The sequence below is a fragment of the Mesoplodon mirus genome, assembly GCF_964341445.2.
Source record: "Mesoplodon mirus genome assembly, chromosome: 4".
Lineage (NCBI taxonomy): Eukaryota > Metazoa > Chordata > Mammalia > Artiodactyla > Ziphiidae > Mesoplodon > Mesoplodon mirus.
This window is the reverse complement of record NC_138979.1, coordinates 36,902,131-36,920,245: the sequence shown is the minus strand read 5'-3', so window position 1 is coordinate 36,920,245 and position 18,115 is coordinate 36,902,131. Positions and strand designations below refer to the sequence as shown.

Sequence of the window (18,115 nt, the reverse complement as noted above, 5' to 3'; positions counted from 1 at the left end):
GGATATTTAGTGCTTGGTGTTTATTGGGAAAAGCATCCTGCCCACAACTGAGGGGAGACCCTGAAGATTTAACGAGTGTATTTATGGACACTCCGCTCCCACTCCAGTGGGCTCTCAGGGTCCATTGTTGGGCCGGGGCTAGGGCTCTGCTGGATGGTCCCCTGGTCTCTGGCAGCTGTCAGCACAGTCCTTGCACGTGCCCAAAGAACTTGGGGGCAGAGGTAGGTGCATCACTGCCCTGCGCGTCAGTCTGTACTTCTGACTACCTTGTCTTTACCAAGTTGTTGTGCCCCACGGTGGACATAGCTGATTTTGCAGAATCCCTTTGGGGAAGCTGTCGTAGGGCCAATAGCAGGGTTGATGTGGAAGGAGAGTAGACTGACATGTGGGCCCCGAGTCAAAGGCTTTGGGGCCTCTTCCCTTCATCTCTGTTCTCACTACTAAGAAAGCAGCTTCCCTTATCTCTTGTTCCGATTCTTGGTTGTGCTTGATGAGAACTTGAGAGAGAGAGAGAGAGAGAGAGAGAGAGAGAGAGAGAGAGTGTGTGTGTGTGTGTGTGTGTGTGTGTGTGAGAGAGAGAGAGAGAGAGACTTCAGGCATTCCATGCTGAAAACACCCTTTGGCACCTTGTGTGTCGGTGGTTGTCTGTATTAGCAAGGTACTCTGAAGAAGCAGGCCTCCAGAAGGCTCTTCTCTTCCCTCTCCAAGTGGCTCCCTTAACAACTTAGCCAAGCCCAGCCCCTCACCAAGCCTCCCTAAGCCAGGGCCACAGAGGCCTGGAAGGAAAGCAGACCAGCTCTTTTTACTTCAGTTCACAGTGACCCACGCACCTGTTGGTGTCTTGATGAGCTCTGCCCTTGTTTATCGAGTGTCCCACGTGTGCACAGAGGCTCTGTGTCAAGAGCAGGGTTGCCCGTAGGAGGAAGTCGCACCATTCTTCCAGGAGCTCACGATGGCTCAGCAAGGGCAGGGCTCCCCACCTGAACTGCTAGAGTGTGTGGCAGGCTAAGGGCTGAAAACAGGCTTGTAACATAGTTGCATAGAGTTCCTCAGAGGGACTAATTCCTTGTGGTTCCAGGCATAGGGAGGGTGCCACGTGGACATGACATTTGAGCTGGACCTGCAAGGATGAGTTTGGAGGAGGGGGAGGGGCAAGGGGTGTTCCAGGTATAGGGCAAAGGTATGGGAAAGTGCAAAGTGGTTTGAGGAACAGGGAGTTGTTGGGAGTGAGACCAGCCTTGGGAGTGTTGGGCTAGAGACAGGAGGTGGAATTCAGTAGGCAGCCCCTGAAAGGGGCCAGCAAGGTGCCATAAGTCCCTGTTGCCTCTCATCTTCACCTTCTCTGTTTCAGTTTGCATTTTCTTTCTAATGAGTCAGGTGGAGTGTGGGTCCCCCAGGCCCTTTCCTCTGGGGCTTCAGGTATTCCCGCTGTACCAGCATGGTTGACTTGGACCGGATCACTTCTTCTGGGTCATCTGATCAGAACCTTTGCCAGTGAAGGTCTGATACCTGTGCCTGTGGTTTTTTCCCCCCACACTTTTCTTCACTCGCCTTTTAAAATCTGAACAGGCTAAGGTCAGGGTGTAGGATCCCAGGCTGGCACGCTTCTCATCCTGCATCTTCTCTGTGTCATTCTCCTTCAGTGGGAGCTGGACAAGAGGGCCCCCCAGAGGGAAAGGGAGGGATTGCTGTCAGGCTTCTCTCAGTCCAGCTCTATTCTCTCACAAAATCTCCTGCCAATAAATGTGGCCTCAGAGTCTCAGGGAAAGGGGAAGGCTTGAGTTCTGGGATCAAAATCTAACCTTGATGGCTGTTGGCTTTGGGTTTCCCAAGATGGTACCCAAGCTTTAGGCCATATGAGGGGCAGGCAGTGGACCAGTGGGGTGGGATTGGGCTCCACTATGCTGGAGGGACTATAGGACAGCGTGTTTGGGCCGTTGACTTCTTCCTGGGAGTCTGAACCACTTATGCCTCCCTCTGCAGTGGCTGGAGGGGTCCTTCTCCTTACATTCCAAGCCACCTTGTTGGGCAGATGTCAGCACAGAGAGATTATTTCTTCTTGTTCTTAAGCTTTTGTTTAACTCTGTCATTATCACACCTAACAAAATTAATAACAGTTCCTTAACATTGTCTAATACAATTCATATTCAAATTTTCCCTTCATGTCAAAATTGTCTTTTTACAGTTGAGCTTGTTTTGAATCAGAATCCAAATGTGGACCAAGTGTTGTGTTTGTTTGTTATATCTTTGAAATTTCTCAATCTAGAGCAGTACCTATTCCTACTCCACCCAACAAGGGCCCCCCGCCCCCCCTTATTTTTCACATCATTGCTTTGTTGAAGAAACTGGTTTGTGTGTCCTGAGAACTTTCCAGGACAATTCTGGGTTTCACTGATTGCTTCCTGAGAATTTTTCAGGATAATTTTGAGTTTAATTGCTTCCTCATACAGTTAATTTGTTCTATACCCCATATTTTATCTGTAGACTAGAAGTTAGCAGTGAAGGCTTGATTAGATTCGTCTTGAGGAATGGGAATACTGTGTTCTTCATAATTCATTACTTCAGGGAGGCACAATGTGCTTGATTGTCTCCGTCTTAATGATGCTAAACTTGATCAGTGAGTTTAGGTTGGTGATGTTCAGATCCCTTCCTTATAAAGTTTCCTATCTTTTTACCTAATGATTTTAGCAGCCGTTAATAATTGCTGTTTGAGTCAGTATTTATTAGGAGTTGCAGGAGGTTGTTTTAAATTTTAATATTTATTTCTCATTTATTAGCTGGAATTCTGTATAAAATCTTTTCCCCTTCCTTGAGGGCTATTAGGTTACCCTGAAGTACAGTTTATGTTGGAAAAGTGGATAAATTTGTTTCCTTCAGTTAACAGTTTTCACAGTAGTGAATTGATGCCCCAACAATCTTAAATGGTGTTTTGAGAGTCCCTCCTCTATTATTTTTAAAAATTGTGGTAAAATACACGTAACATAAAGTTTACCATCTTAACCATTTTTTAAGTGTACAGTTTAGTAGTGTTAAGTACATTCACACTGTTGTGCAATCAGTTTCCAGAACTCTTTTCATCTTGCAGAACTGAAACTCTAAACCTATTAAATAACAACTCCCTATTCTCCCCTCCCCTTTCCCCCTCGCAACCACCATTCTACTTTCTGTTTCTGTGAATTTCACTATTCTAGGTACCTCACATAAATGGAATCATACAGTGTTTGTCTCTTTTTGACTGGCTCATTTCACTTAGTATAATATCTTCAAGGTTCATGCATGTTTTAGCATTTGACAGAATTTCCTTTCTTTTGAAGGCTGAATAATATTCTATTGTTGTATATACCACATTTTGTTTATCCATTCATTCACTGATGGACACTTGCGTTGCCTCCAGTTGTATTATGAATAATGCTGCTATCAACATGGTGTACAGATATCTTTTCAGGACCTTACTTTCAATTCTTTTTCTATGTGATCAAATATTTTATTTTATTATAGTTGCTGTACAATATTATGTTAGAGGTGTACAATATAGTGATTCACAATTTTTAAAGGTTATACTCCAAGAATGCTCAACATCATTAATCATTAGAGAAATGCAAATCAAACCTACAATGAGATATCATCTCACACCAGTCAGAATGGCCATCCTCAAAAAATCTAGAAACAATAAATGCTGGAGAGGGTGTGGAAAAAAGGGAACACTCTTGCACTGCTGGTGGGAATGTGAATTGGTACAGCCACTATAGAGAACAGTATGGAGGTTCCTTAAAAAACTAAAAATAGAACTACCATATGACCCAGTAATCCCACTACTGGGCATATACCCTGAGAAAACCATAATTCAAAAAGAGACATGTACCAAAATGTTCATTGCAGCTCTTTTTACAATAGCCCAGAGATGGAAACAACCTAAGTGTCCATCACCGGATGAATGGATGAAGAAGATATGGCACATATATACAATGGAATATTACTCAGCCATAAAAAGAAACGAAATTGAGCCCTTTGTAATGAGGTGGATAGACGTAGAGTCTGTCATACAAAGTGAAGTCAGAAAGCGAAAGACAAATACCATATGCTAACACATATATATGGAATTTAAGAAAAAAAATGTCATGAAGAACCTAGGGGTAAAACAGGAATAAAGACACAGACCTACTAGAGAATGGACTTGAGGATATGGGGAGGGGGAAGGGTAAGCTGTGACAAAGCGAAAGAGAGGCATGGACATATATACACTACCAAACGTAAGGTAGATAGCTAGTGGGAAGCAGCCGCATAGCACAGGGAGATCAGCTCTGTGTTTTGTGACCGCCTGGAGGAGTGGGATAGGGAGGGTGGGAGGGAGGGAGACGCAAGAGGGAAGGGATATGGGAACATACGTATATGTATAACTGATTCACTTTGTTACAAAGCAGAAACTAATTTAAAAAAACGGTTATTGTGTTGTACAATATTAGTTCTTTGGGATATATATCCAGAAGTGGAATTGCTGGATCATATGGTAATTCTATTTTTAATTTTTCGGGGAGTCCCCATACTGTTTTTTACAGTGGCTGTACTATTTTACATTCCTACCAGTAGTGCACATGGGTTCCAGTTTCTCCACATCCTCACCAGCATTTGTTATTTTCTGTTTTTTTCATAGTAGCCACCCTAATCGGTATGAGGTGACTTCCTCTATTATTTTTAGTGGTAGTGTTATAATGAAGTTATTGGTTTCTATATATTCAGTATGTTTATGTATTCAGTCGTTCTTTTTTTTTCTTTTCCGTTATGGTTTATTACAGGATATTGAATATAGTTCCATGTGCTATACAGTAGGACCTTGTTGTTTATCCATTTTATATGTAATAGTTTGCATCTGCTAATCCCAAACTCTCAATCCATCCCTCCTTAATCCCCTCACCCCCTTGGCAACCACAAGTCTGTTCTCTATGTCTGTGAGTCTGTTTCTGTTTCATAATAAGTTCATTTGTGTCATATTTTGGATTCCACATATAAGTGATATCATATGGTAGTTGTCTTTCTCTTTCTGACTTACTTCACTTAGTATGATAATCTCCAGGCCCATCCATGTTGCTGCAGATGGCATTATTTCATTCTTTTTTGTGGTTGAGTAGTATTCCAATGTGTGTGTTTGTGTGTGCATACATACATGCATACCACATCTTCTTTATCCATTCATCTGTCCAGAGACATTTAGGTTGCTTCCATGTCTTGGCCATTGTAAATAGTGCTGCTATGAACATAGGGGTGCATGTATCTTTTCGAATTGTAGTTTAGTCTGGGTATATGCCCAGGAGTGGGAATTGCTGGATGATATGGCAACTCTATTTTTAGTTTTTTTTTGTTTGTTTGTTACGCAGGCCTCTCACTGTTGTGGCCTCTCCCGTTGCAGAGCACAGGCTCCGGACGCGCAGGCCCAGCGGCCATGGCTCATGGGCCCAGCCGCTGCGCGGCATGTGGGATCCTCCCAGACCGGGGCACGAACCCGTGTCCCCTGCATCGGCAGGCGGACTCTCAACCACTGCGCCACCAGGGAAGCCCTATTTTTAGTTTTTTGAAGAACCTCCATACTGTTTTTCATAGTGGCTGCACCAATTTACATTTCCACCAACAGTATAGGAGGGTTCCCTTTTCTCCACACCCTCTCTACCATTTGCTATTTGTAGACTTTTTAATGGTGGCCATTCTGACTTGTGTGAGGTGGTACCTCTTTGTAGTTTTGATTTGCATTTTTCTAATAATTAGCGATGTTGAGCATCTTTTCATGTGCCTACTGACCGTCTGTATGTCTTCTTTGGAGAAATGTCTGTTTAGGTCTTCTGCTCATTTTTTGATTGGGTTGTTTGTTTTTTTTGTTATTGAGTTGTATGAGCTATTTGTATATTTTGGAAATGGAGCCCTTGTTGGTTGCATTGTTTGCAAATATTTTCTCCCAGTCCGTAGGTTATCTTTTTGTTTTGTTTATGGTTTCCTTTGCTGTGCAAAAGCTTATAAGTTTGACTAGGTTCCATTTGTTTATTTTTGCTTTTATTTCTATTGCCTTGGGAGACTGACCTAAGAAAACATGGGTACAATTTATGTCAGAGAATGTTTTGCCTACGTTCTCTTCTAGGAGTTTTAAGGTGTCATGTCTTATATTTAAGTCTTGAAGCCATTTTGAGTTTATTTGTGTGTATGGTGTGAGGGTGTGTTCTAATTTCATTGATTTACATGTGGCTCTCCAGCTTTCACAACATGACTTGCTTGAAAGGACTGTCTTTTCTCCATTGTATAGTCTTGCCTCCTTTGTCAAAGATTAATTAACTGTAGGTTTGTGGGTTTATTTCTGGGCTCTCTATTCTGTTCCGTTGATTCATATGTCTGTTTTTGTGTCAGTACCATGGTATTTTGATTACTTTAGCTTTGTAATATTGTCTGAAGTCTGTGAGGGTTATGCCTTCTGCTTTGTTCTTTTTCCTCAGGATTGTTTTGGCAATTCTGAGGCCTTTATGGTTCCATATAAATTTTAGAATTATTTGCTATTTCTGTGGAAAATGTCCTGGTTAATTTGATAGGGATCGCATTAAATCTGTAGATTGTTTTAGGTAGTGTGGCCATTTTAACAATACTAATTCTTCCAATCCCAGAGCATGGGATATCTTTCCATTTCTTTGAAACATCTTTGGTTTCCTTTATCAGTGTTTTATAGTTCTCATGATATAAGTCTTTCACCTCCTTGGTCAGGTTTATTCTTAAGTTGTTTTGTTTTGGGGTTTTTTTGATGTGATTTTTTTTTAACAACTTTATTGGAGTATAATTGCTTTACAATGGTGTGTTAGTTTCTGCTTTATAACAAAGTGAATCAGTTATACATATACATATGTCCCCATATCGCTTCCCTCTTGCATCTCCCTCCCTCCCACCCTCCCTATCCCACACCTCTAGGTGGTCACAAAGCACCGAGCTGATCTCCCTGTGTTATGGGGCTGCTTCCTACTAGCTATCTATTTTACGTTTGGTAGTGTATATATGTCCATGCCACTCTCTCGCTTTGTCACAGTTTACCCTTCCCCCTCCCTGTATCCTCAAGTCCATTCTCTAGTAGGTGTGCATCTGTATTCCCGTCTTGCCCCTAGGTTCTTCTGACCATGTTTTTTTCTTTTTTCTTTTTTTTTTAGGTTCCGTATATATGTGTTAGCATATGGTATTTGTTTTTCTCTTTCTGACTTACTTCACTCTGTATGACAGTCTCTAGGTCCATCCACCTCACTGCATATAACTCAGTTTCGTTCCTTTTTATGGCTGAGTAATATTCCATTGTATATATGTGCTACATCTTCTTTATCCATTCATCTGTTGATGGACACTTAGGTTGCTTCCATGTCCTGGCTATTGTAAATAGAGCTGCAATGAACATTGTGGTACATGACTCTTTTTGAAGTATGGTTTTCTCGGGGTATATGCCCAGTAGTGGGATGGCTGGGTCGTATGGTAGTTCTATTTTTAGTTTTTTAAGGAACCTCCATACTGTTCTCCATAGTGGCTGTATCAATTTACATTCCCACCAACAGTGCAAGAGGGTTCCCTTTTCTCCACACCCTCTCCAGCATTTATTGTTTGTAGATTTTTTGAGGATGGCCATTCTGACTGGTGTGAGATGATATCTCATTGTAGTTTTGGTTTGCATTTCTCTAATGATTAGTGATGTTGAGCATCTTTCATGTGTTTGTTGACAATCTGTAAATCTTCTTTGGAAAAATGTCTAATTAGGTCTTCTGCCTATTTTTGGATTGGGTTGTTTGTTGTTTTGATATTGAGCTGCATGAGTTGCTTGTATGTTTTGGAGGTTAATCCTTTGTCAGTTGCTTCATTTGCAAATATTTTCTCCCATTCTGAGGGTTGTCTTTTGGTCTTGTTCATGGTTTCCTTTGCTGTGCAAAAGCTTTTAAGTTTCATTAGGTCCCATTTGTTTATTTTTGTTTTTATTTCCATTTCTCTAGAAGGTGGGTCAAAAAGGATCTTGCTGCGATTTATGTCATAGAGTGTCTGCCTATGTTTTCCTCTAAGAGTTTGATGGTGTCTGGCCTTACATTTAGGTCTTTAATCCATTTTGAGTTTATTTTTGTGTATGGTGTTAGGGAGTGTTCTAATTTCATTCTTTTACATGTAGCTGTCCAGTTTTCCTAGCACCACTTATTGAAGAGGCTGTCTTTTCTCCACTGTATATTCTTGCCTCCTTTATCAAAGATAAGGTGACCATATGTGCTCGGGTTTATCTCTGGGCTTTCTATCATGTTCCATTGATCTATATTTCTGTTTTTGTGCCAGTACCATACTGTCTTGATTACTGTAGCTTTGTAGTATAGTCAGGGAGCCTGATTCCTCCAGCTCTGTTTTTCTTTCTCGATTGCTTTGGCTATTTGGGGTCTTCTGTGTTTCCATACAAATTGTGAAATTTTTTGTTCTAGTTCTGTGAAAAATGCCAGTGGTAGTTTGATAGGGATTGCATTGAATCTGTAGATTGCTTTGGGTAGTAGAGTCATTTTCACAATGTTGATTCTTCCAATCCAAGAACATGGTATATCTCTCCATCTATTTGTATCATCTTTAATTTCTTTCATCAGTGTCTTATAATTTTCTGCATACAGGTCTTTTGTCTCCTTAGGTAGGTTTATTCCTAGATATTTTATTCTTTTTGTTGCAATGGTAAATGGGAGTGTTTTCTTAATTTCTCTTTCAGATTTTTCATCATTAGTGTATAGGAATGCAAGAAATTTCTGTGCATTAATTTTGTATCCTGCTACTTTATGAAATTCATTGATTAGCTCTAGTAGTTTTCTGGTGGCATCTTTAGGATTCTCTATGTATAGTATCATGTCATCTGCAAACAGTGACAGTTTTGATTCTTCTTTTCCCATTTGGATTCCTTTTATTTCTTTTTCTTCTCTGATTGCTGTGGCTAAAACTTTCAAAACTATGTTGAATAATAGTGATGGTAGTGGGCAACCTTGTCTTGTTCCTGATCTTAGTGGAAATGGTTTCAGTTCTTCACCATTGAGAACGATGTTGGCTGTGGGTTTGTCATATATGGCCTTTATTATGTTGAGGAAAGTTCCCTCTGTGCCTACTTTCTGGAGGGTTTTTATCATAAATGGGTGTTGAATTTTGTCAAAAGCTTTCTCTGCATCTATTGAGATGATCATATGGTTTTCCTCCATCAATTTGTTAATGTGGTGTATCACATTGATTGATTTGCGTATATTGAAGAATCCTTGCATTCCTGGGATAAACCCCACTTGATCATAGTGTATGATCCTTTTAATGTGCTGTTGGATTCTGTTTGCTAGTATTTTGTTGAGGATTTCTGCATCTATGTTCATCAGTGATACTGGCCTGTAGTTTTCTTTCTTTGTGACATCTTTGTCTGGTTTTGGTATCAGAGTCATGGTGATTTTGGAAGAGTTTGAGAAGGATAAGTGTTAACTCTTCTCTAAATGTTTGATAGAATTTGCCTGTGAAGCCATCTGGTCCTGGGCTTTTGTTTGTTGGAAGATTTTTAACCACAGTTTCAATTTCAGTGCTTGTGATTGGTCTGTTCATATTTTCTATTTCTTCCTGGTTCAGTCTCCGAAGGTTGTGCATTTCTAAGAATTCGTCCATTTCTTCCAGGTTGTCCATTTTATTGGCATATAGTTGCTTGTAGTAATCTCTCATGATCCTTTGTACTTCTGCAGTGTTAGTTGTTACTTCTCCTTTTTCATTTCTAATTCTATTGGTTTGAGTCTTCTCCCTTTTTTTCTTGATAAGTCTGGCTGATGGTTTATCAATTTTGTTTATCTTCTCAAGGAGCCAGCTTTTAGTTTTATTGATCTTTGCTGTCGTTTCCTTCGTTTCTTTTTCATTTATTTCTGATCTGATCTTTATGATTTCTTTCCTTCTGCTAACTTTGGGTTTTTTTTGTTCTTGTTTCTCTAATTGCTTTAGGTGTAAGTTTAGGTTGTTTATTTCAGATGTTTCTTGTTTCTTAAGGTAGGATTGTATTGCTATAAACGTCCCTCTTAGAACTGCTTTTGCTGCATCTTTTTTTTTTTGATGTGATTTTGAAAGGGATTTTTTTTTTTTTTACTTTCCCTTTCTGATATTTCATTGTTAGTGTAAAGAAGTGGAATAGATTTCTATTTGTTAATCTTGTATCCTGCTACCTTGCTGAATTTGTTTATCAGTTCTAGTAGTTTTTGTGTGGAGTGTTTAGGGTTTTCTCTATATAGTATCATGTCATCTGCATATAATGCTAATTTTACCTTTGTTTTTAAAAATAAATTTATTTATTTTATTTATTTATTTTTGGCTGGGTTGGGTCTTTGTTGCTGTGCGTGTGCTTTCCTCTAGTTGGGGTGAGCGGGGGCTACTCTTCATTGCAGTGTGTGGGCTTCTCATTGCAGTGGCTTCTCTTGTTGAGGAGCTCTTGGCGTGCGGGCTTCAGTAGTTGTGGCACACAGGCTCAGTAGTTGTGGCTCTTGGGCTCTAGAGTGCAGGCTCAGTAGTTGTGGTGCATGGGCTTAGTTGCTCCGTGGCATGTGGGATCTTCCCGGACCAGGGAATGAACCTGTGTCCCCTGCATTGGGGGATTCATAACCACTGCACCACCAGGCAAGTCCCAATTTTACCTTTTTTAAAAACATTTTTATTTATTTTTAGTTTTTGGCTGTGCCCCATGGCTTGTGGGATCTTAGTTCCCCAACCAGGGATCAAACCCATGCCCCCTGCAGTGGAAGCACGGAGTCTTAACCACTGGACCACCAGGGAAGTCCCTATCTATTTCTTCTTGATTCAGTTTTGGTGAGCTGTATGTTTTTAGAAACTTGTTCATTTCTTCTATGTTGTCCAGTTTGTTGGCATATAGTTTTGTTCATAGTATTCTCATGGTTTTTTGTATTTCTGCAGTGTCAGTTGTTATTTCCCCTCTTTCACTTTTTACTTTGTTTATTTGGGTCCTCTCTCTTTTCTTCTTGGTGACCTGGGCCAGAGATTTGTCAATTTTGTTTACCCTTTCAAAGAACCAGCTCTCGGTTTTATTGGGTTTTCCCTATTTTTTTATCTCTATTTTATTTATTTCCCCTCTGAGCTTTATTATTTCTTCCCTCTGCTGACTTCAGGTTTTTTTGTTCTTTTTTTTTTTTTTTTTTTTGCGGTATGCGGGCCTCTCACTGTTGTGGCCTCTCTCGTTGGGGAGCACAGGCTCTGGACGCGCAGGCTCAGCAGCCATGGCTCACGGGCCCAGCCACTCCGCGGCATGTGGGATCTTCCCGGACCGGGGCACGAACCCACGTCCCCTGCATCGGCAGGCGGACTCTCAACCACTGTGCCACCAGGGAAGCCCTTGTTCTTCTTTTTAAAATTCTTCTAGGTGGTAGGTTAGGTTGTTTGAGTTTATTCTTGTTTTTTGAGGAAGGCCTGTATCACTATGAACTTCCCTCTAAGAACTGCTTTTGCTGCATCCCATAGATTTTGTATGGTTGTGTTTTCATTGTCATTTGTCTCAGGGTATTTTAAATTTTCCTCTTTGATTTCATCATTGACCCATTGGTTTTTTAGTAGCATGTTGTTTAGTCTCCATGTAATCATTTTTTTCTCATTTCTCTTTCTGTGGTTGATTCTGTGGTTTCATGCCCTTATGGTCAGAAAAGATGCTTGAAATAATTTCTACCCTCTTAAATTTGTTGAGGCTTGTTTTGCATCCTAGTATGTGGTCAGTCCTAGAGAATGTTCCATGGGCACTTGAAGAGAATGTGTATCGTGTGTTTTTTGAATGTATTGTCCTGAAAATATCAATTGGTCTACCTGTTCTATTGTATGTCATTTAGGATCTCTGTTGCTTTATTGATTTTCTGTCTGGAAGATCTGTCCACTGATGTGAGTGGGATGTTAAAGTCTCCTACTATTATTGTATTCCCATCAGTTTCTCTCTTTATGTCTGTTAGTATTTGTTTTATGCATTTGGGTGCTCCTGTATTGGCTGCATATATGTTAACGAGTGTAATATCCTCTTCTTGTATTGATCCTTTTATCATTATATAGTGTCCTTCTTTATCTTTCATTTTGGCCTTTGTTTTAAAGTCTATTTTGTCTGATATGAGTATTGCTACCCCTGCTTTCTAATCATTTACTTTTAAATGAAATATCTTTTTCCATCCCCTTACTTTCAATCTTTGTATGTCCTTCACCCTAAAGTGGGTCTCTTGTAGGCAGCATATTATAGACTCTTGTTTTTTTTTTTTTTTTTCTTTTTTTTAATCAACAGTCTGCCGCTTTGTGTCTTTTGATTGGAGTGTTTAGTCCATTGACATTTAAAGTAATTACTGACAGATATGTATTTATTGCCATTTTAAACCTGTTTTCCAGTTGATTTTGTATTTCTTCTTTGTTCCTTTCTTTTTCTTTTTCCTATTGTGGTTTGATGGTTTTCTTTTGTGTTATGCTTGTGTCCTCTTCTTTTTGTTTTTTTGTGAATCTGTTTTATGTTTTTGATTTGTGAGTCATTCTTTTTTAAAAAATATCTCATGAGTATTTATTTTTTTATAAATTTATTTATTTTTGGTTGCATTGGGTATTCGTTGCTGCGCGCGGGCTTTCTCCAGTTGTGTCATGTGGGGGCTACTCTTCGTTGCGGTGGGCATGCTTCTCAGTGTGGTGGCTTCTCTTGTTGTGGCGCATGGGCTCTCGGTGCACGGGCTTCAGTAGTTGTGGCCTGTGGGCTCTAGAGCGCAGGCTCAGTAGTTGTGGCTCACGGGCTTAGTTGCTCCGTGTGGCATGTGGGAACTTCCTGGACCAGGGATCAAACCCGTGTCCCCTGCATTGGCAGTCAGATTCTTCTTTTTTTTAAGATTGTTGTACACATTTATTGTTTTTGCATTTGCTGCCAGGAATGTTTGCCACAAGTTCACAGCCAAGTTGTAGATAGTGATCTGTGACCCTCAAAGCATGACGGTGTCCACTCTTCCTGAGTCCATACCTGGACTCAGTCTCCACTTGGCTTGTTTGGGTTGGTTTAAGCTGTAAGCTGATTCAAACCTTTCTACACAAGCTGTGTATACATTCCAAACACAGACCATCTATCACCCTGGTGGTGAAATCTGAGAGGAACAACATAAAGTGGTTTATAGCACTTATTGATTTTAACTTGGCTAATGTCCCAAACTAGTTAGGAGATAAGGCAGTCCTCAGCAGGCAGGCAGATTCTTAACCACTGTGTGACCAGAGAAGTCCTGTGAGTCATTCTTTTTGATGCTCAATTATCCCATCTTTGATCAGTGGGAGCCCCTTCAAGGTGGCTCCTGTGTCCTTTGGATATGAACTCATTAAACCTTGAGAAGCTTTCTTACTTTGAGCCCTAACAAGATGTCCTGGGCACATTTCTTGTGCTAAACCTAGAGTCAGTTGTTTTTCCAAGAAGCCAGGGTTTTTTTTGTGTGTATGTGTGTGAGAAATGATATTTAGAGGCCACATTCTGGGCACCAGAGATGCTTATTCTGCTGGATATATCTGTTCCTAGGCCTTTTCAGTGGTCAGAGCTAAAAAAATGTATTTTTAAAAAGAGGAAAGGAAGATCATGAGTTTATGCTGGTATTAAAATGTAAGATTATCCTTTTTTTTTTTTTTTTTTTTTTTTTTGTGGTACGCGGGCCTCTCACTGTTGTGGCCTCTCCCGTTGCGGAGCACAGGCTCCGGATGCGCAGGCCCAGCGGCCATGGCTCACGGGCCCAGCTGCTCCGTGGCATGTGGGATCTTCCCAGACTGGGGAACAAACCCGTGTCCCCTGCATCAGCAGGTGGACTCTCAACCACTGCGCCACCAGGGAAGCCCAAGATTATCCTTTTTATGTAACTGATTTTATACTGAAAATCTTGGTTCCTAAGATTTTCTTACTACACACACACACTCACACACACACATACACACCAATTTTAAAATATCAAAATCAATATTATTTCTAATGTTAGGACAACTGCATAAAGTTGAGGGTGTATTTTCAGTTCTTTTTGTCCTTAGAATTTATCATATTGAGAATGTATAAGTCAAAATACTATGTTTTAAAAGTCACTGGGGATAATTTTTTTCTTTACGTGGTTATGTCACCTACTTGATACATAGTTAGGTTGTTTCTGTGTTTCAATTTTTAGGGAATGCTTTTGTTTATTTAGTTTAATTTTGTGTATGTATTTGAAATTATGTAAAACATTTATGTGATTCCAAAGTTACATAACAAGGTATATTCAGAAAAGTCTTGCTTCCATTCCTGTCCGTTTCACCCTGTTCTCTCCTTCCCCATAGGTAACCATTTTTTATTGACTTTTGGTTTACTGCTCCATTGCTCCTTTTTTGCAAATATGAACAAATGTGTGTGTGTATGTGTATGTGTGAGAGTGATTATTTCCTCCTTTTTTACACAAAAAATAGCATACTTGTTTACTGTTCTGCACCTAGAGCAATAGTGAAAAAACAACAACAACAAAACCTTTTATTATGGAATGTCCCGAACAAATATAAAAGTGGAAAGAACGGTATAATGAACCTTCTTTTAACAGTTACCAGCTCAGTGGCCCATCTTGTTTCATCTATGTTCTTACTCACCCCTCCCCCAGTGGATTGTTTTTAAACAAATCGCAGCGTTATAGTATCTATTTCAGTATATATATCTAAAAGATAAAGCTTTATCCTCAAAAAATACCAAAACATAGACATAATATCATCACATTCAAAATTAATAATAATTCCTTATTATCAAATCTTAATATCAAGTGGCAGATGTCTCAGTATTGTCATCATTAAGTTAGGGTTAAAATATCTGATTGTCTCATTTCTTTTTACACTTGGCTTGCTTGAATCAGGATCCAAATAAGGGCTATACATTGCAGTTGTATACACTGAAAATGTCTTTTAAGTCTCTTTTAATCTGTAAATTCCTCTTCCCTTAATCTTTTTTTTTCCATTGAAATTTTTTTTGTTGAAAACGCTGGATTGTTTGTCCTGTAGAGGCCCTATATTCTGGATATTGCTGCTTAAAGCAGAGATCTTTTCCTGGCCTCCCTAACAACTTATCCCTCTGAGCACTCCTCTGACCCCAGGTCAGTGGCCCCCTCAGTGAGTAGTACAGTTATCCCTTTTTTCCTAAGAAGGGCCTCTTCAGATGCAGGCACCAGCTTAGTCTCTTGCTTTCCCCCTCTGGGCTGTCTGGGCTCTCCCCATTAGAGAGCTTCAATGAGTCTGCCTGTAGGACTTGTTAGCCTCTGGTTCTCTCCTGGGGCTGAGAACAAAGGAGCTGCTACCCATCCTGTGCTTTCCTGTGGGTGTATGTGGTCAATTGTGGCTCAGGGCACCCCCCCCCCCCAGCGTGGGCTGAGGTTATGGAAGCTCAGTTAGTCTGCACTGGGGCTTCTGAGCATTAACCAGGGTAGGCTCAGGTCTACTTTGGAAGTCCCTGAGTCAGCTGACTAAAGCTGTTGAGTAGGAACCTGCTTGAGCTAGGGTAGAGGCCCTGGTGAGTCTGGCAGTGTAATGTGGTCTTAGAATTCAAGAAGTGCCTTGGGCCTCTGAAAAGGAAAACGTGATTCTCTGCTAAGCCAGAGGAGAGAAGTACTCACAGTCCTACATGTAGGACTAATCTTTGGGAAAATACGGTCAGGTCTGTTTTTGATTAATAAGGTGAGAGGCAAAGCTAGCTTGGGTGTCAGTGTCAACACTTCATGAGGCCTGGGGATTTCACTAGTGTCCTAGGAGAGCTGGAAGAGAGAATGGTTGGGGGAGGAGGTCATTGTGACCCATGTCCTAGGAAAGCCAGACAGCTCTGATTGGAGAGCTACAGGCCTGTGGCTCCTGCGTGAACTGCTTTCTTGCTGTTCTTTCCTAGACTTGCCAGGTGTGCCAGATGCTGCTGCCCAACCAGTGCAGTTTCTGTGCCCACCAGCGGATCCACGCCCACAAGTCCCCCTACTGTTGTCCGGAGTGTGGAGCCCTCTGTCGCTCTGCCTACTTCCAGACCCATGTAAAGGAGAATTGCCTGCACTATGCCCGCAAGGTGGGCTACAGGTGGGTGCTACCTGACTCACTGTCCTGGGCTTGCCCAGTGACTGGTTCTTTTTCTGGACCAGAACTCATTTAAGACTTGAGTTTTGGGAGTTCCCTGGTGGTCTAGTGGTTAGGATTTGGTGCTTTCACTGCTGTGGCCTGGGTTCAGTCCCTGGTTGGGAAACTGAGATCCTGCAAGCCACGAGGCACGGCCAAAAAAAAATGAGTTTTGATCTTAAGAGGCCTGGGCTCCAGCCTAATAAGAGAAGAACGTTGATTGGTATGTGGACAGACATTTTTATCTTGTAGGGAACCAGAATAGCAAGGGGAAGAAGAATAAGGAGTTAAAAAGTTAAACATTAAAAAAAAAAAAAGCTTTGGGACTTCCCTGGCTGTTCAGTAGTTAAGACTCTGCGTTTCCACTGTAGGGGACACGGGTTCGATCCCTGGTTGGAGAGCTAAGATCCCACATGCCATGCGCAGCACAGCCAAAAGATTTAAAAAAAAAAAAAAAAGCTTTAAATGGGAAGATTTGGGGGAGATTAGAATATATATAAACATTCACTTTGTCAGTTTGTTTTTTAAAAGTATATAAATTTGTTCACAAAGTTATCATGTTTGGCATATTAATTTTAAAGTTCTATTTCAGTAATAAATTTACAACTGTCAGTACTTTCAAATGTTCTCAATTTTTGTTAACAAATGGCAAGATGCCAAACTCAAAGGACTGTAGTATCTTTGTGTTGATTAGTTTTTGTCAGTTTGTGAGAAGCAAAACCTGAGAATGGAAAAAATCATCAGCTTTATGGTAAAACTGAGAAAACTCTATTTTAATTAAACTGAATCTTCTCCATTGTGTCGAACAAATATAAGCAAGAAGTCATTTTCAGGAAAAAGATCAAAATGAGGGGGAACACTCCCTCCAACACTCATTGATCCATCATTTTACATTGACGCAATCAGGTCTCCTTTACTGGTTTACTGGTTGCTTGGGAGTTTCTACATCTTCTCATGCTTTACTTGATCATTTTTACTTCAGAAATATAATTTTGCCCAAATTTATTAAGGTTTTCTTCTCTTTGGTATTAAATTTTTTTATTTTTTTATTTTTTTATTTTTTATTTTTTTTGCTGTACACGGGCCTCTCACTGTTGTGGCCTCTCCCGTTGCGGAGCACAGGCTCCGGACGCACAGGCTCAGCGGCCATGGCTCACGGGCCCAGCCGCTCCGCGGCATATGGGATCCTCCCAGACCAGGGCACGAACCCGTATCCCCTGCATCGGCAGGCGGACTCTCAACCACTGCGCCACCAGGGAGGCCCTAAATTTTTTTATTGATTTAGTTCATTTAATAAACATCTTTTGAGTACTTACTGTTGTCTTTAGCATTGTGCCAGACACTCAAGATACAAAGATGATTAAGACCCAGCTCCTGCCCTCAAGGGGCTTCAGTCTGATAGGTTACAGACATGCACACAAGTAGTTACGATTCAAAGTGGTAAGTCCCATAGTTGAGGAATGGTCAGGAAAGCTTCATAGAGGGGATATTAGGAGGTTTTAGGTAGAAGAAAGGGGGAGAGCATATCTAGCAAGAGCATAGGCAAGGGATACCAGCACACATAAAAGGGCTTACAGGAATGATGAGCATTTCAATAGATGTAGGTCAGGATGAACCGGAGGAAGGGTGAGAAATGAGACTAGGGAGTTGGTAGAGGCCAGGCCATGCAAGACCTTGTATTCCTTGGCAGACGTTTGGACGATAGTGGACAGTGATGAGCTACAGAAAGATTTGCAGCAGGGGAGTGATCCAACTGGATCTGTGTTTTGGAAAGATCATTCTGGAAAGCTGACATGTATATTAGAGGGGAGAGATTAGAGACTGGTTGTGTGACAATCCAGATGAGAGACCAAGGGATTCAGCTAAGGCATGGCTGTGGGGATGGAGAGAAGGTAAATTTGAGAGAGATTAGGAAGTAGAAACATTAGGGCTTGATGATAGTTTGTATACTGGGGTGAGGGATGGGGAGTGGTTAGTGATCACTTCCAGATTTCTCTCTTGG

General features: G+C 40.9%; 1 protein-coding gene across 9 annotated transcripts in view; it reads left to right on the top strand.

Annotated features, from left to right (window-relative positions):
• ZNF592 (zinc finger protein 592) overlaps nucleotides 1–18,115 on the top strand; it is a 60,762-nt gene that overhangs the window by 30,575 nt on the left and 12,072 nt on the right. For all 9 annotated transcript variants that reach the window (XM_082618866.1, XM_082618863.1, XM_082618860.1 and 6 more), the window contains one exon: nucleotides 15,899–16,077. In XM_082618866.1, coding sequence (XP_082474992.1) covers nucleotides 15,899–16,077 — 179 coding nt within the window. The remainder of the gene's footprint in view (nucleotides 1–15,898; nucleotides 16,078–18,115) is intronic.